This window comes from Gobio gobio (genome assembly GCF_949357685.1).
Source record: "Gobio gobio genome assembly, chromosome: 19".
In the NCBI taxonomy this organism is placed as follows: Eukaryota; Metazoa; Chordata; class Actinopteri; order Cypriniformes; family Gobionidae; genus Gobio; species Gobio gobio.
The window spans coordinates 13,397,227-13,425,224 of record NC_137112.1 but is presented as its reverse complement, the minus strand read 5'-3'; the positions used below and the strand labels follow the sequence as shown (position 1 = coordinate 13,425,224).

Below are 27,998 nucleotides of genomic sequence, written 5' to 3'. Positions count from 1 at the left end.
TTTGTTGCACTCACACTGTCAGTTTAAGTCTCATCAAGATCATAGGCACTCGTACACAAGGACATGAAAGGTCTCAGGTGATCTGATTCTGCAATAAACCTATCTTTGTATTAAGGTAAGAGTCAAATTTACTGTTGTTTTAGACATGGTGTTCCTTTGACATTTTAAAAAGCGGAATTTCCTCATAGTATTGTTGTTCATTTGAATGCCCATTTTCCTGTAGTTGAACTGGTAGTGCATCCAAACCAAAGGTCATGGGTTTAATTCCTGGGCAGCACACATAGTGATAAAAATGTATGGCTTGATTCTCACTTTGTGAGAAACTGTCTACCAAATGCATAGATGTAAATTAATGTGTGAAGTGGCAGTTTACTTATTGAAAAGCTCTCTCAGCAAGACTTTAAATTTGAAAACTGTAATGGATTTTTACAAAAGTGCCCCAATGGTTGTTTTTACATATACAATGATTAAATGAAAAGATTAGAAATGTTGAAGATATGAAATGAGAATGATTACAGTCTATTTGATTGAACTGCTACTTCTGCTGTGTAAACATTCACAGAAAGAACGCTGTCACCCCATCTCTCACGCCGTTTCACAACACATGGAAATCTAATATAGTCATCTGCGGTGTCAAGCATTCCTGTAGTTTGTAGTTTAATGGAAAGGCCCTAAATATAGCTAACTACACAAATGACTCACATTTCCAGCCACTTGAGTTATTTCAAAGGACTGAAAATGTTCAGTAATGTTGCAAAGCAAGTTTTCAAGGTTTTTGTTTTTGTTTGCTTTCATTGCCAGCGCAAACATCTGACCTGATTTATAACTATGGAGGAAAACAGAACTGTGAAATTCAGAGATGTTGCAGAGAACTATTTCTCAGAGACGAGGGTGGAGTGTCGCTACACTATAAGCAGTCAACACAGCTGGGGCAGTCATGACTGGATAGGTCTATTTAAGGTAAAGCACAGTGTTTAGTACAGAACACAATAGCTGTTTCCCAATCCTGCATCCTTCGTTGTTAAATGGGGTTGTTAAGTGGGGTCTAGCCTACAAAGGATTGCTCTTGCTATTGCGACAGTAATGTTTGTACTGGATTTTATTTGAGTATTTTAGTTATAATCAGCCTCTGAGATCACAACCCAATTTGGGTTAAAAATATAGGACATGAACACATTTTTTTTTAACTTTATACAAGAATTAATGTTCACGGATTAATTTAAAGCTGCTGTCCATAACTTTTTTCTGTTCAAGATTTACAAAAATTATATAATGAGAATGTACAACATGAATCCATTTTCCAAACCGTGTTTTTGTCTTACCCTGAATCATTATGGTACACTTATAATAAGTGTTTATTTTGGGACTATTTCAGACCAGACTGGTAGGAACCGCTACGGAGGAGCACAGTCCCTGTGTGACTCGCCATTGACATAAACAGAGAGAAGTAGCTCCGGCTGCAATGTTCTTCCGCAAGACGCATGCAGTTCTGTTTATTAACCGCTAGAGCGGAAAAAGTTACGGACTGCAGCTTTAAATCCTCAAAACTTTTTTTTTAAATACTCCACACATCCACTGGCTTGCATGATAATTCCTTTATTTTCTGTCATGTTTTACAGTATAGCATATTTTTTATATTTTTACTGCCTACATTTAAGCTCGTTTTACTAGAAGTAAAAAGTGTTCGAGCAGTTGTCCCATTTCCACTGCAGCGGTGCTGGATCTCGTGCCGGAGCTTGTGTCGTCTTCAGCGGGGGAACTTCTAACTTCAGACCACCGCCCTGCGTTTCTCTCGTAGCTGATTTATGCGGTGACTGACTCCATAACCTGTCCATAAGCAATTCTGAGAACATATTTGAACTTTTCTGTGAATAAAATCATAAAAAAAAAATTATGCAAGGGCAAGGCATCAGGGTTTTCCAGCAAGTGAAAATACCGGCGCAACACTCATTTCGGTGACTCACATCGCGCCCCTGTATGTTGCTTTGCATAAAATTAAACAATATACAGCACAAAAACAAATTTATAGATACAAAAAAATATACACAAACCTGTATTTTACTGAACATATACAACCAATTTGACGGAGCTGCACTGCTCTCTGAAGAGGACGCAAAAAGCCCACGATAAATAACTCAACCCCTGGGTTGTTACGTCTGATCCAGGATCTGGGTAACACAAAAACTACCCAAACTCTGGGTTGTTACGTCTGACCCAGGATCTAGGTGACACAAAAACTACAAACACTGGGTTGCTACGTCTGACCCAGGATCTGGGTAACACAAAAACTACAAACTCTGGGTTGATGTGTCTGACCCAGGATCTGGGTAACACAAACACTACCAGAAACACTAAATGATTAACCCCCAAAAAATGACCCAAAAGGCTCAACCCAGGATTTGGGTAGAAAAAATAACCCAAGAGTTTTTTAAGAGTGCAACCTGTCTAAATATGTTCACTTTGGTCCATTTATGTACATACCAAAAAGTATAATCTATCTATAAAAAAGCATCTTAGTAAGCTATAAGTCAACATTTGAACAGCTTTAAAGTTCAGGTAAGTCGAAGCATAACACTTCCATTTAAAAATGTAATGTCCCAATTCAAAGGCTCCTTTGAATGCGGCCTTTTTTGAGAGAAAAAGCCGCATTCAAAGGAGCCTTCGAATTGGGACAGCCTTCGTCGTGTTTCTGTTGTGCATTCGGTCTTCAAAGGATGCTTGGGACGCAGCGAATGTGTGGAAAGGGTGCAAAGCATATATTTTTTAAATAACTCGTCTTGTTTCACAGGTGGGATGGCTGACAGTGAAAGATTACTACACTTTTGCTTGGGCTCTAGCACCAGAAGGGTACCAAGCGGGAACAGATGCAAACTGCAGTGTGGGCTTTTACTGTATGTTTACATTTGATATATGATATATTATTTCATTATGTTTGTTTGTTTGTAGCCTATCTGATACATTTGCAGGTCATGCATGCTGTCACATGCCTTACACCAGCAGAAACAGCAAGTGAAATAACAACTGCAGTTCTTGGTAGAACAAGACCACTCAAGTTTCCATCTGATACTTTATAACTATTGCAACACTATTGCAAGTGCCTGACATCTTTAAGGCTGTAGCAAGTTAGCCCAAAGGGAAATATGAATGATTCTTTATAACTATTATAAATATTTAGATCAGCTGTAAGAATAAACTTAACACCACAATCAACTAAATGCTAATTTCCAGGGTATGGGAAATAACTTTCTTACTGTACAGTACTGAGAGCATGTAGCCAAAATATGAGCATGAACCACAAAAACAAGACTTTATTAACTAGACTAAATATAGACTACTCTAACATACATGCATGTTTAGCAATGGAAAGCGAGCTGAAAGTTGTAGCATTGTCTAAAATTTAGCAGATCAACATCCTTGAGCAAACCATCAGCTTCTTAGTTTTAACACACTTAATTAAAATGGGAAGGGATATTTAATTTATCAACCAAGTTGGATACTTGCATGCCTCACCCATTTGAACAAAACTGTCCTGATGCAATTTGTTGAGGCTCCAGTTGATCTTCGCAGAAGTTGTCTTGATGAGAGACCCTGAGGTTCATTGGTGAATGGAAAGACAAGGCTGGCACAAACTTAGGGTTCCTTAGAAGACTTCTAGCTCATCTTCAATTTCTCAGAATCAGCCAAGGGGAAAAAGGGAGCCTGATCTTGTGATCTTTAAAAGCATGAAGATGTCACGAGTGAGAGGCGAGTGAGCCAATAAGGAGTTGTTCCTTTGGAGGGAAACTTTACGATCCTTTGTTTTGCATACGTAATTTGATTTGGTGTTGATGGAGAAACTATTTAAAATCCGTAGAATGCTAATATGCTGCATAGGTATCAACATATAATGTTCATGATCATTCAAGAAATTAAAATAGAAAATCATAGATACCGGACATGATATAGGGGAGAGCGGGGCACAACCTAACGCGGGGTTAGTTGTAACACACATGGTTTAACACTTTCCACACATGCCAGGATGACGAAACTTAGTGTATTTACTAGTTGCCATATCAACACTATATAGAGAAAAAATTGCGCCAAAATTAAAAAGTCTTTAGAAGATATCACTGGACATTTATTTAACCATAGCAAAAGTACATTTCTTACTTAAGTTTATTCATCATCTCTGTTTTTTTTTGTGTTTATTTAAAATAAGACAAATCTGATATTATTTTAATCTTATATCAGCAGAAGACACGAGCCGGGGTTAAATCCCAGTTCCTCAGGTGGGGCATGTTGTCACACTGTGTTACAATGAGCCCCTATTAGAACTATGACATTATATTCTATATTTAATAATTTGAGAAACAATGAGAGAGGTGAATAAAGACTGTTCAGAAATTATTGATTATTATTATGGTTTTAACTACACTCTAGAAATTGGGTTGTTTTAACCCAGTGAATGGGTCATTTTAAACTCAGCGCTGTTAAAACAACCCAACCACTGGGTTAAAACAACCCAATTGCTGTTGTTTTTGGGTTGTTTTTAACCCAGCATTCTTTAGAGTGTATGTTGTATAGCTGTATTTAGCGATGTGTTTGTTGTCAAACTCAAAAATGAGTATATTTAATGATTAAAAATGCCATTCTTTTATTTAAAAAGTTAATAATTGTATTTTATTGACAAAATATTTTAGTTTGTCTTGGATACTTTTTTTATTATATCAGGTAACATTTTAAGCTGTCTTATGGTCATGTTATAATGTACCCCACCTATGGGGCATGTTGTCACATTTCACTTCCATTCTTTCGGGGTAAATCAAGAAAAAAGTATACACTGTATTAATGAAACAAAACCACATAATTGTGCTAGACGTGTGAAATTAACGTGGGAAAAAATAAATACTCTGAACCCCAAGTGGATAGACACAAACTGAGAAAGTCAAAAAGCGTTAGGTTGTGAAGCGTACATGTGATCTTGATTAAAGCTGCAGTCTGTAACTTTGTTTGGTTAAAAATAATCCAAAATCAATTTTTGAGCAGGTACACAACAAGCCAGTATTCAAAACTATCTCCCCACCTTGCCCCATTCACAACGGTAAGTTTGTAATAATGTGTTATATAATTAGAGTGCTATGGTTGATTTCCGCCGGAAATTCAAGCATGTCTTTGCGTCATTACGGCACGTCTGTATACAAAGAAAGAGTCCGGCTAGTAGAATCGCATGTGAGGACTGGGTCACATGTTCTGCAGCGGATCATTTATAGCCTTTTCTCAAGCAGCTGCAATAATTAAACTTCTCATTTTGATGGCGGACGTAGCTTAATCCAGAAAGGCCCAAATGACAATCATCAGTGACAACTGGAGATTCACCCGCAGTCAAAAGCAAAAGATTAGACTGTTTAGAAAATGAAATCTACAGGTAACGCCAATACACACTAAATACACTTAGTCACGCAATGCTAATGCTGTTAACATTAACAATTTGAGAACAAAGTATAACAATAATAATAATTTGCACGGTTTGATGTTATACGAGTGATCGTTAAATCACAGTTGATAGCGTGATTTATTATAATGTTTTATTCCCAAAAGTGACAGACATGTTACTTACATTTTCAGATTACTTTTTCCGGTGAACATTTTTATTTTGGTTATACTCCAAGACCTAGAATCTGTGATTCTGAAGTACAGTATCCACACCGGTGCGGTTACTCCTCAAAACTTTAGATTCATCCGCGCTGAGGGGCTGATGCACAACTCACGTACAGATGATCACTCCGCAAGTAACTGCAATTGCAGGTTTTAAACAGAGATGGCGACACAGAGGCAAAACTTACGGACTGCAGCTTTAAGTAAAGCTAAAACATCCATTCAGAGAGTTTTTATTAATACAGTATTTTGAAAATATGCAAAATAAAATAAAATAACATGATTACATCAGGAAACTGGATAGATGATTGTACATATCTCAAGTGATTATACACCAATTAGGCATAACATTATGGCAGGTAAAGTGAATAACACTGATTATCCCTTCATCACAGCATCTGTTAGTGGGTGGGATATATTAGGCAGCAAGTGAAAATTTTGTCCTCAAAGTTGATGTGTTAGAAGCAGGAAAAATGGGCAAGCATAAGGATTTGAGCGAGTTTGACAAGGGTGGGGAGTGATGCACGTGGGGAGTGAAGGTTGGCCCATGTGGTCCAATAAAACAGGCGAGCTACTGTAGCTCAAATTGATCAAGAAGTTAATGCTGGTTCTGATAGAAAGGTGTCAGAATACACAGTGCATCACTGTTTGTTGCGTATGGGGCTGCATTGCCACAGACCAGTCAGGGTGCCCATGCTGACCCCTGTCCACCGCCGAAAGCGCAAACAGTGGGCACGTGAGCATCAAATAATTGTCTCTGATCTGTTTAAAAGGCTGTACCTGTTTATGTCTATCATGTTTTTTTTTTGTTTTAGGAGTTTTCTGATCTTTATTCTATTTTTCCTGCCATCTTTCAGCATCTTATCTACCAAAACCCAGTGGGGAGGCGTATCAGTTTGTGTATGTGGATGAACATGGCGAGATAAGTGCGGTCAGTTCTCCGTTTACTTTCTGTTCTCCAAGACCTCTGGATGAACTGGTTACACTAGAGCAGGAGAAAAACGGCGAGGAAGAGGAGGAGGGAGATGACCTGCTTCTGGTGGTGCCAAAGGCGCTGATCCTGCAGGTGGGTCTTCGTTCAACACAAGAGATCAGAGAACATATTTGACTGTAATAACACAGCTTTTCAAACACCCCAATTAAAATTTGGACACCTAAGATTTAAAAAAATTCTGTCATTGCATCATATGACAAAATATAAAATTTCCGCCATAGAATAAAAGATTTTAAAAGATAATTGCGACTCTCACAATTGTGTTTGCATTTCGCAATTATGACTGTTTTTTCTCAGGCAATTGTGAGTTATAAAGTCAGAATTGGTGAGATATAAACTCCCAATTCTGACTTTATATCACGCAATTCTGAGAAAAAAAGTCATAATTGCGAGATGTAAACTTGCAATTGCGAGAAAAAAGTCAGATTTGCAATGACCTTTTTTATTTTTATTCTGTGGCAGCTTCCCAAACAAAGTTTTGAAACCAGTTGGTTCAAAATAGGTGAAAAAAGCTAGTTAGCTCTGGTATCACTTAATGATATATTCTCTGTTATCTAGAAATGACATTCAGACTTTGTGTGTGGATACTAAAGTGTAACTTTCCCAAAAACTTTTTAGGTCACTGTTTTTGCCATACTACTTATTCTCTTCTTCTTTTATTTATTTGTATTTCCACAGAGTCTCTTAGAAGGATGTCAGCATGATTTACATGAGTTGCATAAGAGGTTCGAGGCTGCAGATGTTGAGGTGGAGAGAGAAAGGGAGAGATGGAGGACGGACAGAGATGAGTTTGAAAGAGTACGGAATGAAATGAGGAGTCAGATTGATGAGCTAAAAGACAACCTGAGGCAAAGCACTGAAGAATTTGAGGAACTGGAGCAAAAACAAAAGGTACAATCAAAGGTAACACTTCATAATAAGGTTCCATTAGTTAATGGTGGTTAATGCATTCACTAAACTGAACTAACAATGAGCAATGCATTTGTTACAATATTTATTAATCTCTGTTAACATTATTTAATAAAAAAAACGTCTCAGGTTACTTGCGTAACCTATGTTCTCTGAGTAGGGAACAAGACGCTGCGTCAATTTAATGACGTAATGGGACGCCCTCTGGGTGTGCCGATTGTCTGAAGCCCTTATAGAATCACGCCAATTGATTGGCTGATGGCGCGCACGTCGCCCCACTTGACGTAGTCCCCTATATTAGCGCGCGCGCCATCTGCTCCTCAGATTTCTCTGCCGAAAAGGAAGGCCTGTCGGCAGCGCAAGGAGCTTGGCAGCGTATGCAGCGCCTCGTTCCCTACTCAGAGAACATAGGTTACGCAAGTAACCTGAGACGTTCTCTTTCATAGGTTCACTCGACGCTGCGTCACTTTAATGACGTAATGGGAACGATATACCAAACACGCCAAGCTAAAGTGCTGCCGTATCTGGCTCAAAGAACACCAGATAACCTGCATGACTAGGTTAAGCAGACAGGACATGCGAACCCGGAGCCATGTCGAGATCCAAACTATAGAATCTCACAAAAGTGTGCGGAGAGGACCAACCTGCCGCCACACAAATATCTTCCAAAAGAGCCCCTCTAAAAAGTGCTTGAGAGGAAGCCACACCTCTGGTAGAATGCGCTCTAATATCAAGAGGTGAAGGTAAACCACGCACCTCATAAGCTAAGGAAATAGCCTCTGTCACCCAATGGGAAACCCTTTGCTTCGAAGCGGCAAGCCCGCAACGGCCAGCACCGAAGCACACCAACAGCTGGTTAGATTTCCTCCACCTGTCGGAACGGTCAACATAACACTTCAGCGCTCGAACTGGGCAGAGCAAATGAAGTTTCTTGTCTTCCTCCGAGTCAAAAGGAGGGGGGGTGAAAGGAGTGAAGAATGATAACCTGAGAGCGAAATGATTTTTCATGAACAAAACTTTGGGCACATAACCCGGCCTAGGTCTTAAAGTAACCCTGACTAGGCCAGGAGCAAAATCCATACAGGACCCGTTAACAAAGAGGGCCTGTAGATCGCCCACTCATTTCCAAGAGGACAGTGCTAACAAAAGAGTAACCTTGAGAGTCAGAATTCGCTCAGGAGCTGACTCCAAGGGCTCAAATGGAGCCAATGTTAGCCCTTCAAGGACCACGGAGAGGTCCCAAGAGAAAATACATGGGGAGCGTGCTGGTCTCAGGCGCCTAACCCCTCGCATGAAAGATGAAATCAGTCTATGTTTGCCTAGAGGGACTTCGCCCGACTCCCTACAGGCCATGACAGCTGCAACATAGACCCGAAGGGTGGTAGCCGCTGCTTCAGCGGCAAACTTTTCTTCCAGGAACTCCAGAACTGGACCCACCAGGCAGTTAACTGGGTCCACCACATGGGAAGAGCACCATGACTCAAAAGACCCTCCACTTGGAGGAATAGAGCAGGAGGCTGACTCCACTCTCTCTCACCCTGCAAAGAACTGCCGGAATCAGATGATGGGCGGGAACGCATAGAGTTTCAGATTGGGCCGTGGATGCGCGAACGCATCTATCCCCAATGAGGCTGGGGAACTCAGAGAGAACCAGAGTAGGCACTGGGACGACTCCTTCGAGGCAAAAAGGTCCACCTCCGCTTTTCCGAACACCTCCCAAATCTGAGATACAGTTTGAGGGTTCAGCATCCATTCTCCCGACCTGAGCTTCTCCCTCGACCAGGTAAACCGCTGCGAGGTTCAAGACTCCGGGTACATGGACTGCTCTCAGGGACAGAAGTTTGTCCTGAGACCACAGGAGGAGACGGCGCGCATGCCTGTCCAGGGTGCGTGACCATTATCCCCCTTGGCGATTCACATGAGACACCACCGCCATGTTGTCCGTCCTGACAATGACATGATGTCCCATGAGGGAGGGGAGAAAGAAGGGCCAGGGACACAGCTCTCATCTCTAGGCAGTTTATGTGCCAAGAGAGAGCTTCCCCTTTCCAGACCCCGCATGCCGGTCTGCCCTTGAATACCGCACCCCAGCCGGTTAGAGAGGTGTCCGTCGTGACCATTTGGCAACGGAAAACAGCCCCCATACTGACCCTCTTCCGAAGAAAGATAGGGTCCCGCCATACTGATAGGGCACGGAAGCAGCCGCGTGACACCTTCAATAGGCGAAGGGCCGATCCTGTTGACCGAGCCCTTGAGCGTTTCATCCACCAAAGGAAGGGTCTCATGTGGAGCAGTCCCAGGGGAGCACCGGGGAAGTTGCGGCCATGAGATTCAGGAGCCTGCGACATGTACTCACAGAAAACATGATGGCCGAGCCTGAAGCGGGCCAAACGTGTTACAATACTGGAAAACCGAGCAGGGGCCAAGCGGGCCTGCATTGGAACGGAATCCAGATGAACTCCTAAGAAGGTGGTCTGCTGAGTTGGGGTGAGAACACTCCTATCGGTGTTCACTCTCAAACCAAGAGACTGAACGTGCTGAAGAACGACATCTCTGTGGTGAGTCACCAACTTCCTGGAGTGGGCCAGAATGAGCCAATCATCCAGGTAATTGAGAATACGGATGCCCTGGAGCCTCAGCGGGGCCAGAGCAGCATCCATACACTTCGTGAATATCCTCGGTGCCAGGGCGAGGCCGAAGGGAAGGACTTTGTATTGCTAAGCCCTCCCCTCGAAGGCAAATCTGAGAAACTTCCAGTGTCGTCTGACGACCTGAATATGGAAGTATGCATCTTTCAGGTCTATCGTAACGAACCAGTCCTCCAAATGTATCTGTGACAAAATAGAGTGTTAGCATCTTGAACTTCCCTCTGTAGAGGGCGAAGTTCAGACGACGAAGGTCCAAAATGGGAAGCAATCTGCCGTCTTTCTTCGGAACCAGGAAATAGCGGCTGAAGAAGCCACATTTCTCTTCTGCTAATGTAACCTCCTCTATCGCCCCCTTGAGGAGAAATAAGTTCTTGTTGTAGCACAGAAGCCTCTGAGGCGCTGTTTACTACAGTTTGAATGACCCCGTCGAAGCGAGGGGGGGTTGCGACAAAACTGGGGTGTGTAATCGTACTGAATTGTGCGGAGGACCCAGGTTGATATCCCTGGCAGAAGCTTCCACTCATGAGAGAAATGTGACACAGGGAGTGGGGTGTTGAGGTGCGGTGGACATACCTGAGATGGGTGTCGAGCTAAACCTCTAAGGTAGGCGTCGCCATCCACGAAGGGGAGCACGTGGCGTCCTGGCGCGGAGTGGAAGATGTCACAGCCAGAGTGGGAAGACTGGGTCGCTCTGTTTCCCGGAGAAGACCGAATGTGTCTCCGTCTGAACAAGCGGCGGATGGTGAGCCAATCAAACGTGAGGGGAGAAACGAAAGTAACAGAGCCGGATAAGGAGAGCTGGTGAGAGGCGGGCAGAGACGCTTGCGCGGTCTGACCCAGCTTCGGACATGTGCTGAAGCTCTCCTTTTTCTGACCGGAGGGTCAGGAGCGACTCTAAGTGGCCGGAGCAGAACGTTTGCTGGGCCGCTTTGGGTCGATGCGTCTGTGAGGACGTTGGCGGGGAAACAGGCGACCACAAGCTCCCCAGACCGTGGTGGGTGGGGATGGCTTTGGTCGTTCCTCCAACTGGTAAACTCCCTTCTATAAGAAGAGCGTTCTCTGAGAGGGGGAGGGGCTAGGAGAATCATTCGCTCTCCTAGGCATTGCTTAAAAAGCAGCAGATTGAGATTTAGCTTTTTATTTATTTATTTTTTTACTTCTCAACCACAGTGTTGACCGCCTCCCCAAACAACCCAGACTGCGAAATCGGAGCGTCCAGTAGGAAAACCTTTTTCTATCACGGATTTCCGTGTTTTAGGTTGAGCCACAGGTGGCGCTCTGTCGCCACCATGCCCGCCATTGAACATCCTATGGCGCGAGCTGTGCTTCGTGGCTCAAAGCCAAATCCGCGGCTTAGCGCAGCTCCTTAACTGCTTCCGGTGTCAAACCGTAGCGAGCGAAAGTACGTCGACGAGCTCCGCGCATGTCGCTGAACGCCACGCTTCCTGGCCGCTAGGCTAGAGCGTCGTCATTACAGGAAGGCCCGAAATCCTCAGAGTCGGACACTGCGGTAAACACGACATCATCATCCAGTCCGAAGGAAACTGCGTTGCGTGCCTCCGGGTTGGGAAACAAATAGTCGTGTGAAAAACTCGACGGGCGGAGTCCCGCGCACGTGCTCGGGGGAGAGAGGGAGAGAAAGGGCGAGGCCCGTCTGCTGGCACTCCACTCCTCGAGCTATATATCCGAACCCCAGGTCGCGGATCCAAGAGAGGCCTGCGCGGTCTCGGGAGCGCGACAGGGAAAAACGGATGACTCCTTCACAAAAACCGCGAGCCTCGAGCGGAGGGTTTTGAGAAGGAGATTAACACAAAATTACCATTTTGAAAACCCCTCAGCCGCCTCGCGCGCGTGTGAAAACCCCAAACGTTTAACACACTTGCTGTGGGGGTCGTCGTTCGCGATGAAGCGAGTGCACGGCGGTGGGCAAAGACGAAAATCCAGGTCGCGGATCCAAGAGAGGCCTGCGCGGCCTCGGGAGCGCGACGGGGGAAAAAGGATGACTCCTTCTCAAAAACCGCGAGCCTCGAGCTATATATAAATATTATATATATATAAATATTATTTACTAATATTTCGTAAATAAAGTGTCAGTTGCGTAGTTGTCAATGGACGGACAGAAAGCTCTCAGATTTTATTGAAAATCATTTGTGTTCTAAAGATGAATGAATGTCTTACAAGTTTGGAATGATATGAGGGTGAGGAATTAATGACAGAATTAAAAATTTTGGGTGAACTGACACTATAACATCATCTAAGATTAATAAATGCTTTAGAATAAATTTTCAACTAATATGGTTAACTATAGTTATGGAGCCTTATTGTAAAGTGTTACCCAAACAATTTTTGGGGGCATGTCTCTTGACCAACTCATATTTGTAATCAGAAAAGTAAAAACAAAAACACAGAGACCTACTGTATTTGAAACCATAAATTCAGGTATCTTTACCATCAGGATGTGCAGAGCACCCATGACAACATGTCTGCTGAACTTAGTGGACTCCTAGCAGAGAGAGCTGAAAACCATCAGCGAATCAAAGACCTTGAACTGGATGCTGCCACTCTAACTCAACAGAAACAGGACATAGAGGCCGAGCTGGACAGGTGAATTGGGACTCATGCCAGTCTTAACAATCGCAAATTATTCTTTATTTTTAGTCTGTTCATTTCAATAAGTCAAATAGCTGTTAAGGAAAAGAAACCACATTAAGATTTTCCTTCCATTTTCCTCTGCAGAATGAAGGAGAGAGTTAAAAAGATGACCACACAAAGGCGAGATGAAGAAAAGGAGAAGAAAGATTTGCAGGTGAATTATATTGAAATTCTGTTAAGTCGCCTTCATTTATATAGCGTTATACAATGCAGATTGTCTCAAAGCAGCTTCACAGTAATAAAGAGGAAAACAACCCAATAAATGATGGGAACAGAATCAAATTCTAATGAATTTAACTATCTAAAGCAGCTCTAAAAAAAGACAGTTGTGTCATTATTCATCTTAAGCCATTTCAGTTTTGATTCAGTTCAGTTTATGAAACAAATGAAATGATAAAACCTTACAACACGGGTGCACTATGCATTAATTCATGCTTAACTAATGCACAGATTATCATGAGTTAATGTATAACTCATGAAGATCTAAACCAGTTATTAATGATTATGGATCAAAAGCCATAACCACAATGGCAAATTACTTAATTAGTTAATTGTGCCTGTAGCACACTGTTCTCAGGAGCTATAATTGTTTTAATAGAGGTAGGTCGTTTTCAGCTGTGAGCCCCCAAGTGGGGGTGCAGGTTAACAGGTTAATAGTCATGTGCCTCAAGAAGTAAAGTCATAACATAATGATACCTTTGCAAATCATTAGCTAATTATTAATTAAAGTAGACAACTGGAAGTTGAAATGCATTGTGGTAATGAATGCATTCATTTACATATTAGTTAATATAATATGTTATTAGGGAATTGATACATGATGTAATATTTAATTAATCGCAAATAATATATTGCTTAATCTATTAATCATATAGAATGTTCATTAGTTGCAGATGCAGTAATCATTAATAAATGGTTTAGTTCTTCATGAGTCATACATTAACTCATGATTATCTGTGTATTAGTTATGCATGAATTAATGCATATTACTAGTCTAGCAACTCTCAGTTGGTGTGCGAGCTGGAAAAACCAAACTCTGGTCAGGCCAATCACATCGTTTATAGAGTCGGTGGGCGGGCTTAACATAATGGCGGCAGAGTTCCGAGTGCTACTTCTAAACAAAGAAGCTGGCGAACAGCGGTCTTTCAAATCGGCTTTGGCCGCAACTCTGGAAGACTTGGAGTTAAGCTTTTCTTTGAGAAAAGAACAAAGAACGGCACTGAAGTCATTCTTAAGAAAGGAATATGTGTTCGGAGTTTTACAGACCGGATAGGCGAAAGTTTAATCTATCAACTAGCTCCGCTTCACCTTCTTCGGTGCTCTGGTTGGTTGTAGCGCTATCCTGTTGCGTGCAGAGGGAATTTGAAAGACAACCGTTTATCCCGCCCCTCGGATTGAGCCCAGCCAATGGTGAGTTCCCAGACCCGACATCTTGATGTGGGTCTGGCTTGTCAGGCTAGCTGTACCCGTATTATAAAGTGTTAACTTCTCATCCAATAGTTTCAGTGCAGTCAAATCAATAATATTACTGAAAATTATTCAGCTCAAGTCAGTTCAATAACTGTGTAAAGTTTATCAATTAAGAAACGAGTAAGAAATTCAACATTCGAATGTTGTAACTGTTTACATTCTACATTGCATTATTTTTTAGCATTCTGTGAAATAATTACGAATAATTAATTAGTTGTTTTTTAAAGGTGCACCATGTACCCTATTTGCCCATTAATAGACATGGTGCTTCCTTGAAAAAAAACTCCAGCACAGCGCAACAACAACCATATTGAAGCGGCCGTTCAACATAGATAATGCTTAACAGTGAACTCTGTTAGAGAGTTACATATGACAATTTATCTGTTCAATAAAACATCTTGCTCACCTGTTGAGTAATAAAAACACCATCAGCTCCACGTCACTTTTACAACATATCGTAAATATCCTTCAGTTCTCGAAAAGCCAAGCTAATGTTGATTCTTGTTTTATTACGAGCTCTGTCGCCTTCTCTTTTGGCCAGCAGACTCTCCTCTACTCAGCGTTTGATTAAAACAGGTGATTCCCCTGAGGCTGGAGATTTAGTGGCTCCATGTTCTCGCTTGTTGTGACAACTAACCTTTGACCTCCCACACCCACTCCCAAATATCTGAGTTACTTTTCAAAGAAGTAACGCAAGTTAGTTTGTTTTCCCATTTATTGACTGACTGCTCTCCTGTCCTCATGTTGAGAGAAATCATTAGTACCGGTAAGTGCAGAGGCTTTGTGTGTGAACACAATGTGTATTGTAGCTCTAGAGTAATGTGAATATGCATTTACTAATCTCACTTACACAAAAAACAGGCTCAGTATTCCTCAAAATAAATAAAATCAGTGAAATGCAAAATCAGAATATTACACAAACCTCCAATAATTAAATATGTTAAATAAAAACAAATATTTTTTATGCATTTAATCTTACTTTAATGACCAATGTACTTGCTGCTGACCTTCAATGATTCAGTTAAACCATACGTAAAAATGACTTTAGATTTTTGTTTTTATTGGTGAATTAAGTGTTAAACTTTCTTCTCCTCTGGCCTATTCTTCTGCAATCCATGAATGGCAGCACAGCTGAAAGTTTTTTTGGGGCTGCGCCCTTTACTGTACACGCGTGAATTTACATTTTCTTCAGCCTCATTATTTAAATTTTGGTGTTAAAGGGTCTTTACATTTGCCCAAAAATAGAACATTTTTGTTACAAAAAACTGAGAAAAAGAAAAAGTAATGCAAAAGTAACAACGCAAGTAACTAAGTAATGCAATTATTTACTTTTTAAGGGAGTAACGCAATATTGTAATGCATTACTTTTCAAAGTAACTTTCCCCCAACACTGATGACGAGACATGATGCACAGGCGAGTGACGTACGTATGCAATTTCCTCCCAAAACCTTCCATCATGAAAACACATTTTGGAAGAAGGAATGAGGATGTATTGATGTACTATTGGTGTGGCTCAGTGGTCCATGTAGGTTGTCTACAAACTGGAAGGTTGGTGGTTCAATCCCCGGTTCCACCTGACCAAGTGTCGAGGTGTCCATGAGCAAGACACCTAACCCCAGCTGCTCCCGACGAGCTGGATGGCGCCTTGCATGGCTGACACCGCCATCGGTGTGTGATTGGGTGAATGTGAGGCAATATGTAAAGCGCTTTATAAATGCAGTCCATTTACTAAAATGTTGTTATTTTTGAACAAAAAAAAAAAATTCTTTCAAAGAATGCTTCTTTATACATGGACTTCTTAATGTCCCGGACTGATGCTGTAAAACGGCATTATGAGTTTGAGAATTAATTTTTCCCCGGCAGATTGAGAATGAGCAGGCGCATGCGGAGCTGCGGACCCTGCAGGAGCGTTTGGAGGCCAGTGAGCGCAGCACTGACGCCCTCCGCAGGGACCTGAGTGAATTGGGCTCCATGCAGAGTCACAGCCATGCAGAGCTGCATCAGGTCAGACTGCAGTCTGCACAGATGAATTTACAACTGTCCCAGGCTAACCTGGCGCTGCGTGAGGGGCAAGCCACCTGGGGCCAGGAAAGAGAAGCTCTGAGACAAAGTGCAGAGGTTACTACATTACTACCACTTTTATCAGTTCAGCCATAACACTACTAGTAAGCGTGTGACTCAAAATCTTTGTGCTCTTGATAAAGTTGGATAAGGATCGTGTCCAGAAACTGAGCCGTGAGCTTCAGAAGAAGGAAGAGTGGCTCCAGGAAGAGAGAACGGAGCGAGAGAAACTGGAAGTGGAGCTGGGAAACGAGAAGGATTGTAACCGGGTAAATATTCCATGACACACTCATGGCCTATAATTAAATTTTCACCTCATTCAGCGCCTTCTGTTTACCCAGCACATATGTGGGTCAGGTTACTGGTCTTGGACTAACACCAGTATTAGGCAAGAGTTGCTTTAAAAAAACCTGTAAATAAGTCGACCAAAATAGATCGGAAGAACCACTATAAATTGCACATGTATATGTTTACAAAAGTCGTTGTCATCTTTTCTTCCCTATTGTGATGTACACCGATCAGGCATAACATTATGACAGGTGAAGTGAATAACACTGATTATCTCCATCTCGATACCTGTTAGTGGGTGGGATATATTAGCCAGCAAGTGAAAATTTTGTCCTCAAAGTTGATGTGCTAGAAGCAGGAAAAATGGGCAAGCGTAAGGATTTGAGCGAGTTTGACAAGGGCAAAAATGTGATGGCTAGAGGACTGGGTCAGAGCATCTCCAAAAATGCAGCTCTTGTGGGGCATGTGCATCGTTTACATGGCACCAGGATGCACTATGGGAAGAAGGCAAGCCGACGGAGGCAGTGTGATGCTTTGGGCAATGTTCTGCTAGGAAACCTTGGGTTCTGCCATCCATGCGGATGTTACTTTGACACATACCACTGATTGTTGCAGTGTTGCAGACCATTACACCCTTTCATGGAAACGGTATTCTCTGGTGGCTGTTGCTCTTTCAGCAGGATAATGCGTCCTGCCACAAAGCAAAAATGGTTCAGGAATGGTTTGAGGAGCACAACAACGAGTTTGAGGTGTTGACTTGGCCTCCAAATCCCTCATCTCAATCCAATCGAGCATCTGTGGGATGCGCTGAACAAACAAATCTGATCCATGGAGGCCCCACCTCACAACTTACAGGTCTTAAAGGATCTTCTGCTAACATCTTGGCGCCAGATAACACAGCACACATTCAGGGGTCTATGCCTCGACGGCTCAGGGCTGTTTTTGGCAGCAAAAGGGGAGACAACACAATATTAGGTCATAATGTTTTGCCTGATCTTTGTATATATACGAATGAAATGGCTCTGGAACAAGAACAAATGTAGGGCGAACTTGATTCTTTCAATGGAGAATTGATTGGCTGGTTTAATGGTTGTTGTTTGCTATTGGTGGATCTCATGCGAGTGACAGGTTGCTCTGTCCTTGCGCTAATAAACACGTCATCAGAAAAGGGAAGAGATGTCGCTGCTGAGTTAGACGCGTTACTGGGTCAACATATTATGTAGATCCGGGAACAACATTCCTGTCCAAACCCTATTCCCACCTCTAAACCTAACCCTACCCATAAGTTATTCCAAAAATCAGAGGGAAATTATAAATAAATAACGCTGATGTAGAAGCACAAAACCCTGATTGTAAGTCTAAACTTGACAAACTGTAAACTTGTCCCTTAAATCTGACTGGTTGTTTGGAATGTTGATCTAGGAACATGTTGTACTTGGCAAATTCAGGTAGCAAACAGTTTGAGATTAGTTAAAGGACAACTCCAGTGAAAAATGAACCTAGGGGTAATTAACACATGGTTACAGAGTAGATCGTTCTCTGGGATGCGTTTTCATGAAAATCGAATGTAAAGAGTTTTATCTCTATAAACAGATTAGCTTATAACACCAGTATATGGGGCATAGAATAAGTACAATTAAATCGCTAGTTAATACCACTAACAAGGCTCAAAATAGCCTCACACTAACATGGTAGCATAATGAGGGTCTCTACATGCAAACTGAAGCATTGAGAACTTTGTAAGTGTACAAACAATTTAATAAGAAGATACTTTATAAAGACAGTACATTACGCGTATACAGACAGGAGCCATCTTGGAAAACAATCTTGACAAGTCGAGCCACGAACGCTGTGCTAAGTGATGAACTGTGACTTGGAATCTCATATGGTCCGTTGTTTCCGGAAGAAAGCACTGAACGCAACAGAGAAAATTAAAAAATAAAAATAATAAAATAAAAAAACTGAACGCAACAGAGACTAGTGCTTCCAAAGGATACACACTAAAGAGATGGCGGATTATTCAACCGTGGCTCGACTTGTCGTGACTGTTTTCCAAGATGGCTCCTGTCTGTATACCCGTAATGTTCTGTCTTTATAAAGTATCTTCTTATTAAACTGTTTTTACACTTACAAAGTTCTCAATGCTTTGGGGACCCCACGTTTTCTCTATTGTGTGTGTAAAACATACAGGAACTCAGAGCCAGTCTGAGAGCCCTCCAGAAGGAACAAGAGCAGCATCAGCTGGAGAAACAGGTCAAACCTTTCTGAATCTTTGTCTGACTTGTCTGATCTTATCTGATGTCATGCTTGCTGATGGTTAGTGTTTTATTCACAAACAGGAGCTCTTAGATCATATCCATGTGCTGGAGCTGAGGTTAGACACTGAGACAGATGCTAAATGGGCGGAGGCAGCGGCTACACCAACATGTCAGTTCACATGATCCATTTATTCTCTTATGCAGACATAAAATGATGTAGTGCTAGTGATATTACAGTAAATCATCATCTTATTTTCTGCAGCTTGCATTGATAGTTCTCTATCAATTGAACAAAAGCCACCACAAGTGTCACAAGAGTCCGAGCTGTCTTTAAGTGTGCTTGACAGTGAACAATTCAGCTCTCAAGGGTCAACAGAGCAAAGCCAAAAGGATAATGAGAACGATATGATGGTAAGTAGGCCTACCACAAAAATGAAATAACAGAATTTAACATCAATTTATAACTAAAGCATTTGAAGCATGACTTCCAAACAGTATTGCCCTCAATAGGGATTTTACATTTAAATGATGTTCCCTTTGCAAAATTAACTAGCCTTCCAACAAGTTAATGGTGAATTAAGTGAACCAAATCTATTTCTTAAAACTGTCAATCTATTACAAAATTTTTTCAAACTATTTACTGCATTTGCTTTCTTTGTAATGGCGTATAACAACTATAATTTGTCACAATTTCAAAACACACAGTGGCCCCAAAATATTAAAATAATTTTGGACATAAATCACACCTAATTTTTTTTCCATTTCACTAAATTAGATTCAAAATGTCATGTGGCAGTTGAAAACAACTGAGGCTGGAGTTTTTGTTGTTGTTGTTTTACAATGAACTTTTCTGAGCCACTTTTTCACTTATTTTAAACCACCTGGTCACTTTTCGTAGATGCAAGTCAGTTCAAATCAAGTTTCCACTTGTATTTCTGCAGGAGAACCTTGAACAAAGTCTGACAACCAGAAAGTGTATATTTTGAATAATCTATTGCTTCATACTTTGAAACCAAACGAATTTGTGAAATATTTAGATTAAAACGAGTGTTTTTATGCTGTTACTTTTAATTTAAATGAATGCTACTTGGTTTGATATCTTAATAATAACATTTTCATCATGGAAGTTTATACAGCTACTACTGTACATATACATAAAAAAAATGTGATTAACCTTTTTTTTTTTGTATCAAAAGCAAGAGGATTTAGAGGTGGAGCCTTATTCCAGTGTCAATGCTGACAAAGCTTCACGGTTTCCTGAACACAAAGACAGCCTTCAGGTGATTATGTTGCACAGATTCAGTGAACTGGAGTTTTTCTGTTGTATAATTCAAGCCTGCTAACATCTTAATACTTCAGGAGCATTAGTTCCCGTGTTCCCTATGAACATTAAGTGTTGGAAATTATGTCTTGCATCTGTAATGTGTTCACTCAATTATTTCTTATTTAATTTAATGTTGCAGTTTTTCACACCACCAGCTCCTTAAATTCTTACTACTCAACGCAAGAATGTTTTGCAATTCCATGCAATTGATTAACTAAATTTCAAATCTTTAACAGAGCAATGGATTGCTGTCATTGGGAATCTTGTGGCATGTAGGCATGTTGGGTTTTGATTAAGTTTCATCCATGTAGAGTGTCTTACAAATTTTAAATCAGTGTATTATTTTATGTGAATGAGTAGGCTCAATGATTCTCACATCAGTTTAAAACAAAAACTCTAGGCAACAACACCAATTAGTCAAAAGTCTTGTGAACACATATCTATTGAGTGTTTTGAGGCCTTAATTTTAAAACATATTTTTTTGTTTTCTCAAAAACGTCTCGGTTACGTATGTAACCCTCGTTCCCTGAGGAGGGAACGGAGACGTACGTTAGTGACTAACGAATGGGGGGTTTCGCTTAGAAGCCAATCATCTTCTTCGTATTCAACAGCGCCCAATGGCAGTGCCAATGCCATGGGCATGCGGAATTTGCATGCGTAACTCCGCCCCACCTCGTGGGTATATAAGGAAGTACGCTGGCAACATCGCATTATGTTACTGCTGCAGGAGCCAAGACTGAACTCCGCGTTCCAGGCAGCACAGCTGACGTGGCAAAGGAAACGTACGTCTCCGTTCCCTCCTCAGGGAACGAGGGTTACATACGTAACCGAGACGTTCCCTTTCGTTCAGTCACTACGACGTACGTTAGTGACTAACGAATGGGGGATCCTATTCAACAACGCCACTCAACTGTCATCCAGTGCCCTGCGTAAGTGTGAGACCTGCCACTTAAGGCCGTAGGACTCCCACTTATCACAGGAATACCAAGGTACACTGGGAAGCATATCCCAGTGAGGGAATGCCAAGATGCCTACCGTAGGGAGGACTTAGAGAATACACATATGACCCGCTGAGGGTTGCATATGGAAGATCTCTAGGGTACCAGCCGAAGGTGGATTTTTAACCCTAGGGGTGGCAGGGACTTGCCAAGGGAAAGACACCTGCTCACTGAGGAGGCTTACGGTGGGAATACTCGTGTGGGGGTCGCCGGAGGGGAACCATGCACACGGAGCACCTGGCCGGACATGAGGGTCTGGGCTCGAAAGGGCAGACTGAACTGATGTCGGCGTAAGCAGTGCTGGAGGAGCTCAGGGCTCTCGGGGAACTCACCTGAGGAAAATATCGCACGTATCCAGTCCTGGGAGTGGAATGGCGAGCAAGCGAAGACACCTGAGCCTGGCCCATTACCGGCCACCCGTAGGGGCGAGTACATAGTCGGACACTGGCTCCACTCGGAGATTGTAGAATCTGGCGAATGTGTTGGGTGTCGCCCAGCCTGCAGCTCTGCAGATGTCTGTTAGCGAGGCGCCATGCGCTAGAGCCCAAGAGGAGGCCACACTCCGGGTGGAGTGTGCCCTCACACCAAGGGGACATGGTCGGCCTTGCTGCTGGTATGCCAAAACAATGGTGTCCACTATCCAGTGAGACAGCCTCTGCTTTGAGAGAGCGCTTCCCTTCCGCTCTCCACCATAACAGACAAAGAGCTGGTCTGAGGTCCTGAAACACTGCGTCATGTCTACGTAGGCGCGGAGAGCGCGTACTGGACAGAGCAATGCCAAGGCTGGGTCTGCCTCCTCCAAAGGCAGCGCTTGCAGGTTCACCACCTGATCTCGGAACGGAGTGGTAGGAACCTTGGGCACATATCCATACCGAGAAAAGAGATCCTCTGTGCGGGGCAAAGTTTGCTCTTCTCCCAGTTGACCCGAAGGCCCAGACGGGCTAGGTGATGGAGCACCAAATCTCTGTGTCCGCAAACCTGCTCTCGAGAGGGACCCAGTATAAGCCAGTCGTCGAGGTAGTTCAGGATGCGGACCCCGTGCTGCCGAAGGGGCGCAAGGGCTGCCTCTGCAATCTTCGTAAAGACGCGAGGGGACAGAGATAGCCCGAATGGTAGAACCGCGTACTGATATGCCCGCCCCTCGAAAGCAAACCGTAGGAACGGTCTGTGTCGAGGCAAAATGGAGACATGGAAGTAGGCGTCCTTCAGGTCGATCGCTGCAAACCAATCGTGTGGACGAACGCATTCGAAAAGGCGTTTCGCTGTCAACATCTTGAACGGAAACCGGTGAAGGTAACGGTTCAAGACGCGCAGGTCCAGGATTGGCCGTAGCCCACCGGTCTTTTTGGGTACAATGAAGTACGGGCTGTAAAACCCGCAATTCATCTCGGCTGGAGGGACAGGTTCGATCGCACCCTTCGCCAGTAGGGTGGCAATCTCCGCTCGCATGACGAGCCATGCCACGTTGGCCCCGATCATGGTGGAACGGACTCCCCGGAAGCAGGGAGGAACCTGCGCGAACTGAATCGCGTAGCCGCGCCTGACGGTCCGCTCGACCCAGCGGGACAGCCCTGGAAGCTGAAGCCAGACATCCAGAAACTGCACCAGCGGGGTCATACGGTGTACAGACGTACCCGGTGTGGGCTTGCAGCGATGCAGCGTCACCGGCCCGGACATGGGAGGCTGTGGGGCGTCCCGGTGCGGGGGCACGGTTGACAGCTGCGTCCTGACAGAGGAGACCAGGGAAGGACGCACGTTCCACTGGGGTCTGCTCTGCCAGGAGGCTGGCGACAGAGTGGGATGCGAGTGGCGGGACCCGTGGGTGGCGCGCACCGTCATCACCGGACTCTGTGGGCTCAGGGATGGGAGTGTTAATTCTTTCTTTGACCAACATAGGGTGCTGCTGACCTGGGGGCCAGCAGCTGAACAAAGGATTCTCCCCCGGCCCTCCACCGGGGGAAGGAGTGGTCCTGCTACCATCTCCTCGAAAGAATTTCCCATCCCTGAGCCGTCCGTCTCAGGAGCGCCGCTTGGCCTGGCGTTTAGCGGGGCGCGGGGCGGCCTGAGGGGACTTGGACGCCTTCCTACGGCTTCCTCCGCGACCCGGCCCGGGTGAAGGCTGCTGCTTGGACCGGGTGGGAGGGGCGGGAGCCTTAGGAGGGCGTCCTCGGCGTGGAGCAGACTGAGGCGACTGTGCCGGCGGCTGGGTGGAGGCAGCAGCTGGCCGCCGGGGCAGTACATGTTTGATTGCCTCAGTCTGCTTCTGGGCGATTGAGAACTGTTGGGCGAAGTCCTCAACCGCCCCGCCGAAGAGGCCGGCCTGGGTTATGGGGGCATCGAGGAACCGGGTCCGCTCTGTGTCCCGCATATCGGCCAGGTTCAGCCACAGGTGACGCTCCTGGACCACATTTGTGGACATCACTTGACCCAGGGAGCGTGCGGTCACCTTCGTCGCCCGGAGAGCGAGGTCGGTGGCGGCACGCAGCTCATTTAAGAGCCCCGGATCAACTCCACCCTCGTGCATGTCCTTGAGGATCCTGGCCTGGTAGACCTGAAGGATCGCCATGGCATGCAGCGAAGCGGCAGCCTGCCCCGCGGCTCTGTGCGATTTCGACACCAAGGTTGATGTGAATCGACAGGCTTTGGAGGGGTGCTTAGGATCACCACGCCAGGTTGAAGCGCTCTGAGGACACAGTTGCATCGCAACAGAACGTTCAACTGGAGGGACCCCAGTGTACCCTTTAGCTGCCGCCCCATCGAGGACGGAGAAGGCGGAGGAAGTCACCGAACGGTCACGGGAAGACAACGGGGACTTCCAGGACCGCGTGAGTTCCTCATGCAGCTCGGGAAAGAAAGGTATTGAGGGCAAGGACTGACGGGTGTCAGCGCGAGCCCCCAAAAACCAATCATCGAGCCTTGAGCGTTCGGGACAGGGTGGAGGGTTCCACTCGATCCCTAAGCTCGCGGCTGCCCGAGACAACATGGCTGTCAGCTCTGGATCTGACTCGGGCAATGCTGGCACGCCCGAGGGCGGCAGCACAGCCGAGTCATCATCTCCAGAGGACTCGAGCCCACCTTGTGATGCGGTGATCGACATCGCATCCTCCTCCGGAGCGCCAAACGAGATGCGTGGGGGGGCCGGAGCCGGCCCCGCGATCTGCATCTGAACGCTCGCGGGTTGCAATGTGCAAGACGGGGGTGTGGCCCGAGGCATGAGCGTCGGGGCTTTGTTCCACACCGTAACCGTCAAGTCACCCTGACCACCAGCCGAAGTACTAGGCCTCTGGGACTCAGTAGATCGGGGTGTGGTAGAGGGGACTCTCACTTCAGTACGAAGGTCATGGAGTCTTGACCGCAACATTGCGATGGTCATGTTCCCGCAGTGAGAACATGACTCATCCGCGAACACTGTCTGAGCATGCTGAAAGCCCAAACATACCAGACAGTGTTCGTGCCCATCAGAGGAGGAAAGCAACCGACCACACCCAGAAGTACACGGACGAGACATCCTGAAAAGGACGCGTCACGTGTAAGCTCTTTTATGAGAGGAAAGCCTCGCAGAGAACGCCGAAGCGCCCAGGGACCACACACCAGCTGTCTAGCGGACCACTGCGCAGATCAGCAGGCAGGCAGTATGATGATCACTGGAACGCGCCGTAACACCAACGCCTCTGGAAAGCTGCTCGTCTCGAAAAGCTGTCGAAGACTCAGATCAGGCTTGTAGGAGTGAAGAGATCCTCTTGGCTCCAAAGCAGAAACATAATGCGATGTTGCCAGCGTACTTCCTTATATACCCACGAGGTGGGGCGGAGTTACGCATGCAAATTCCGCATGCCCATGGCATTGGCACTGCCATTGGGCGCTGTTGAATACGAAGAAGATGATTGGCTTCTAAGCGAAACCCCCCATTCGTTAGTCACTAACGTACGTCGTAGTGACTGAACGAAAGGGAACCATGCATACATTTTTTTCTCTCAAAAATTCAAGCATGTACATACATGTTGCTCACATATTATGGTTGCCCAGTTTGTAATGAATACAGTGTAATTACACTTTTGCCATTAATGTGTTTATAAGCAACTGAAAAAAACACAAATGTCAGAGCATGTCAAAACTTCTAAAGGGCCCCAAAACAGTCGAGTTAAGTCAAGTCAACTTTATTTATATAGCGGTTTTAACAATACAGATTGTTTCAAAGCAGCTTTACAGTGTTAAACAGGAAAATAATGCAGAATAATTTGATTCAGCCGTCTAGCCATTCTGGAGAAAAAATGTCATCAGTTCATTTCAATTATCATACAGTGACAGTGTGGGCTTTAGATCAGTAATCAGTGCAGTAATTTAGTTTATATGGTTAATTTAGTTTAATAATTAGATTTATTCCGATATTTAGTTGAAAAATTTAGAAAAATGTTGTGTCCCCAACTGAGCACGCCAAGCCAGAGGCAACAGTGGCAAGGAAACCAAAACCCCATCAGGTGACCTAATGGAGAAAAATAAACCTTGGGAGAAACCAGGCTCAGTCGGGGTGCCAGTTCTCCTCTGGCCAATTAACAAACAGCGTATGATTATTATTCTGGAAACTTTACAGGTCAGAGGTCATAATAGATCGGAATATTCGAAGGATCGGAAGCAACACGCCGGAGACGGGTTTATTGAGGATGACATATCGATTTAAGTATTATTAAACAGCTGATGAGCTGCTCGGCCATGGAAACTTGAAGCTCTCTACGCACTGTTCTTGAGCTAATCTGAAGGCCACAAAGTTTGGAGGTGAGGTCTGTAGCTATTGACTTCGCTGAAAGTAGGCGACTTCTGCGGACTGTGCATCGCTGACCCCGCTCTGTGATTTTACGTGGCCTACCACTTCGTGGCTGAGTTGCTGTTGTTACCAATTGCTTCCATTTTGTTATAATACCACTAACAGTTGACCGTATGATATTTAGTAGTGAGGAAATTTCACGAATGGACTTATTGCACAGGTGGCAACCTATCACGGTACCACACTTAAATTCACTGAGCTCCTGAGTGCGACCCATTCTTTCATAAATGTTTGTAGAAGCGTCTGCATGCCTAGTGCTTGATTTTATACACCTTTGGCCATGGAAGTGATTGGAACACCTGAATTCAATGATTTGGAGGGGTGTCCCAATACTTTTGGCAATATAGTGTGTTATTATATGGTTTTGGTGCGGATCGAGCATGATTTTGTTGTTCATATATGCCTAAACGAACCGAACTAAGTGTTAAAACGCCCTCAGACAACAGTGTTCTCTGTCTCCCCTACAGTGGTCTTACTGACGCCCCCTTGTGGTGAAGTAGAGATGGAAAAGAAGAACCTGTGTGCAGCTTGTTTACATCAGTGCATGAAGATCATGTGCTCCTGATCAGTGTGAAATATCAAACGTTTTCTTTTAATAACATATTTTAAAAAACTTAAATTTTTATCACTTTCAGCTGCGGTTTATGTAACTTCAAAGGGTTTCCTTAATTTAAAATGACACCAAAATTGTGTTCTTAGACCACTGTATGTGGGTATGAGAAGCTTTTAAATTTGCTTCGGCCAAATCCAGGCGGAAATCCCCAAAAATGGTCCCAGAGCATAATTAACTGAGGTGACATTTTCAACTTTTGATTTTACTTTTCTCTGTTAAGAATGTAATCTCTTTATTTAGATAGGTTTGCTGGTTGTGGGTTGGTTGTTCTGTATCACCTGAAAATGTCAAGTGCGTTCAAGTGATCAGTTTTTTTTAATAACTCTTTATCTGTAGATTTTATCACTGTTTGTTCTCTTCTCAGTTTGTGAAGCTGTTATGCTATCCATGCTTGATCTAAACTCTATCCCCTGGTTTCACAGACAAGGATCGAGCTTGTCCTAGACTAAAATGCATGTTTGAGCTGTTTTAACTGAAAGAAACTTGCACTGACATATCTTAAATTAAGTCAGTGCCATTGTTTTGTCTTAAGATGCAAACCAGTAATGTTTTTTTTCCCTAACGTTTTTTCTAACGTGGCACCTTTATAAAAGCTACTTAGATGTTCTAATTGAACTAAGGCCTAATCCAGGTTTAATCTAAGCCCTGTCTGTGAAACCAGGCCTATATGTCATTCTCAAGGTTGGTTTGACCTTGACAATGAAAAAACAGTAAAAAAAAAAAAACCAAACAAAAAAAAAACATTATATATATTATTGTATGTTGTTGTATATTGTGTATTTATTTATTTGAATTATAATGCCTCTTGGACATTAAAGAGATTTGGCATATAATTTTAGTCTTTTAGTCTACCTTTAGTTTTTTTTCTTTTATAAAGGCAAGATAGTGAATCATTTGGTTGGGTCATATATTGGTTCATATATGCTTAATTTAAATTCAAATTCTATTGAAAACACGTCATGAGTGTAGCAGTGATACTAACCAGTAAACCAATGATGAACCAATTTAGTGCAAATTGCATGAAAATGTTTTTTTTAAAAAGAACTGGCCTTAAACATCTCATTAAAATTAGCCCACATAGAAATATTAGCTAAAATACAAATTCAACCACCCCCACCTTTGGTCAGTTTGGTAGTTTGGTAGTCTCTTGTAGAAACCCTGCATGTATGTATTTGATTTTACCAGCTTATTATTATAATAAAAATGCACAGTTTCCATTCATTATATGCACATACAGCTTGTAAGATTACTATATATCTGTCTTTATCTATCTCTTTCTCCTTTATGTTTTGTGTTCCGCTTTTGTTATCTGCCATCTCACCTCCT

At 43.6% G+C, this 27,998-nt stretch overlaps 1 protein-coding gene across 3 annotated transcripts; it reads left to right on the top strand.

Annotated features, from left to right (window-relative positions):
* The first annotated feature begins 3 nt into the window (after positions 1 to 3).
* On the top strand, positions 4 to 27,925 carry calcoco1b (calcium binding and coiled-coil domain 1b). Of its 3 annotated transcripts, none has more exons than XM_079844469.1 (14): positions 4 to 115; positions 802 to 960; positions 2,789 to 2,891; positions 6,492 to 6,700; positions 7,307 to 7,519; positions 12,641 to 12,789; positions 12,922 to 12,991; positions 16,172 to 16,426; positions 16,513 to 16,638; positions 18,848 to 18,910; positions 18,997 to 19,084; positions 19,178 to 19,326; positions 20,112 to 20,195; positions 26,527 to 27,925. In XM_079844469.1, the coding sequence occupies exons 2-14, from the start codon at positions 829 to 831 to the stop codon at positions 26,536 to 26,538; spliced, it is 1,653 nt and encodes a 550-aa protein (XP_079700595.1). In that variant the 5' UTR covers positions 4 to 115; positions 802 to 828; the 3' UTR covers positions 26,539 to 27,925. The 3 variants fall into 3 exon arrangements, with proteins under 3 accessions (XP_079700595.1, XP_079700596.1, XP_079700594.1); XM_079844470.1 differs by having other exon boundaries at positions 7 to 115; positions 12,650 to 12,789; XM_079844468.1 differs by having other exon boundaries at positions 7 to 115; positions 7,307 to 7,531.
* Positions 27,926 to 27,998: the final 73 nt, after the last annotated feature.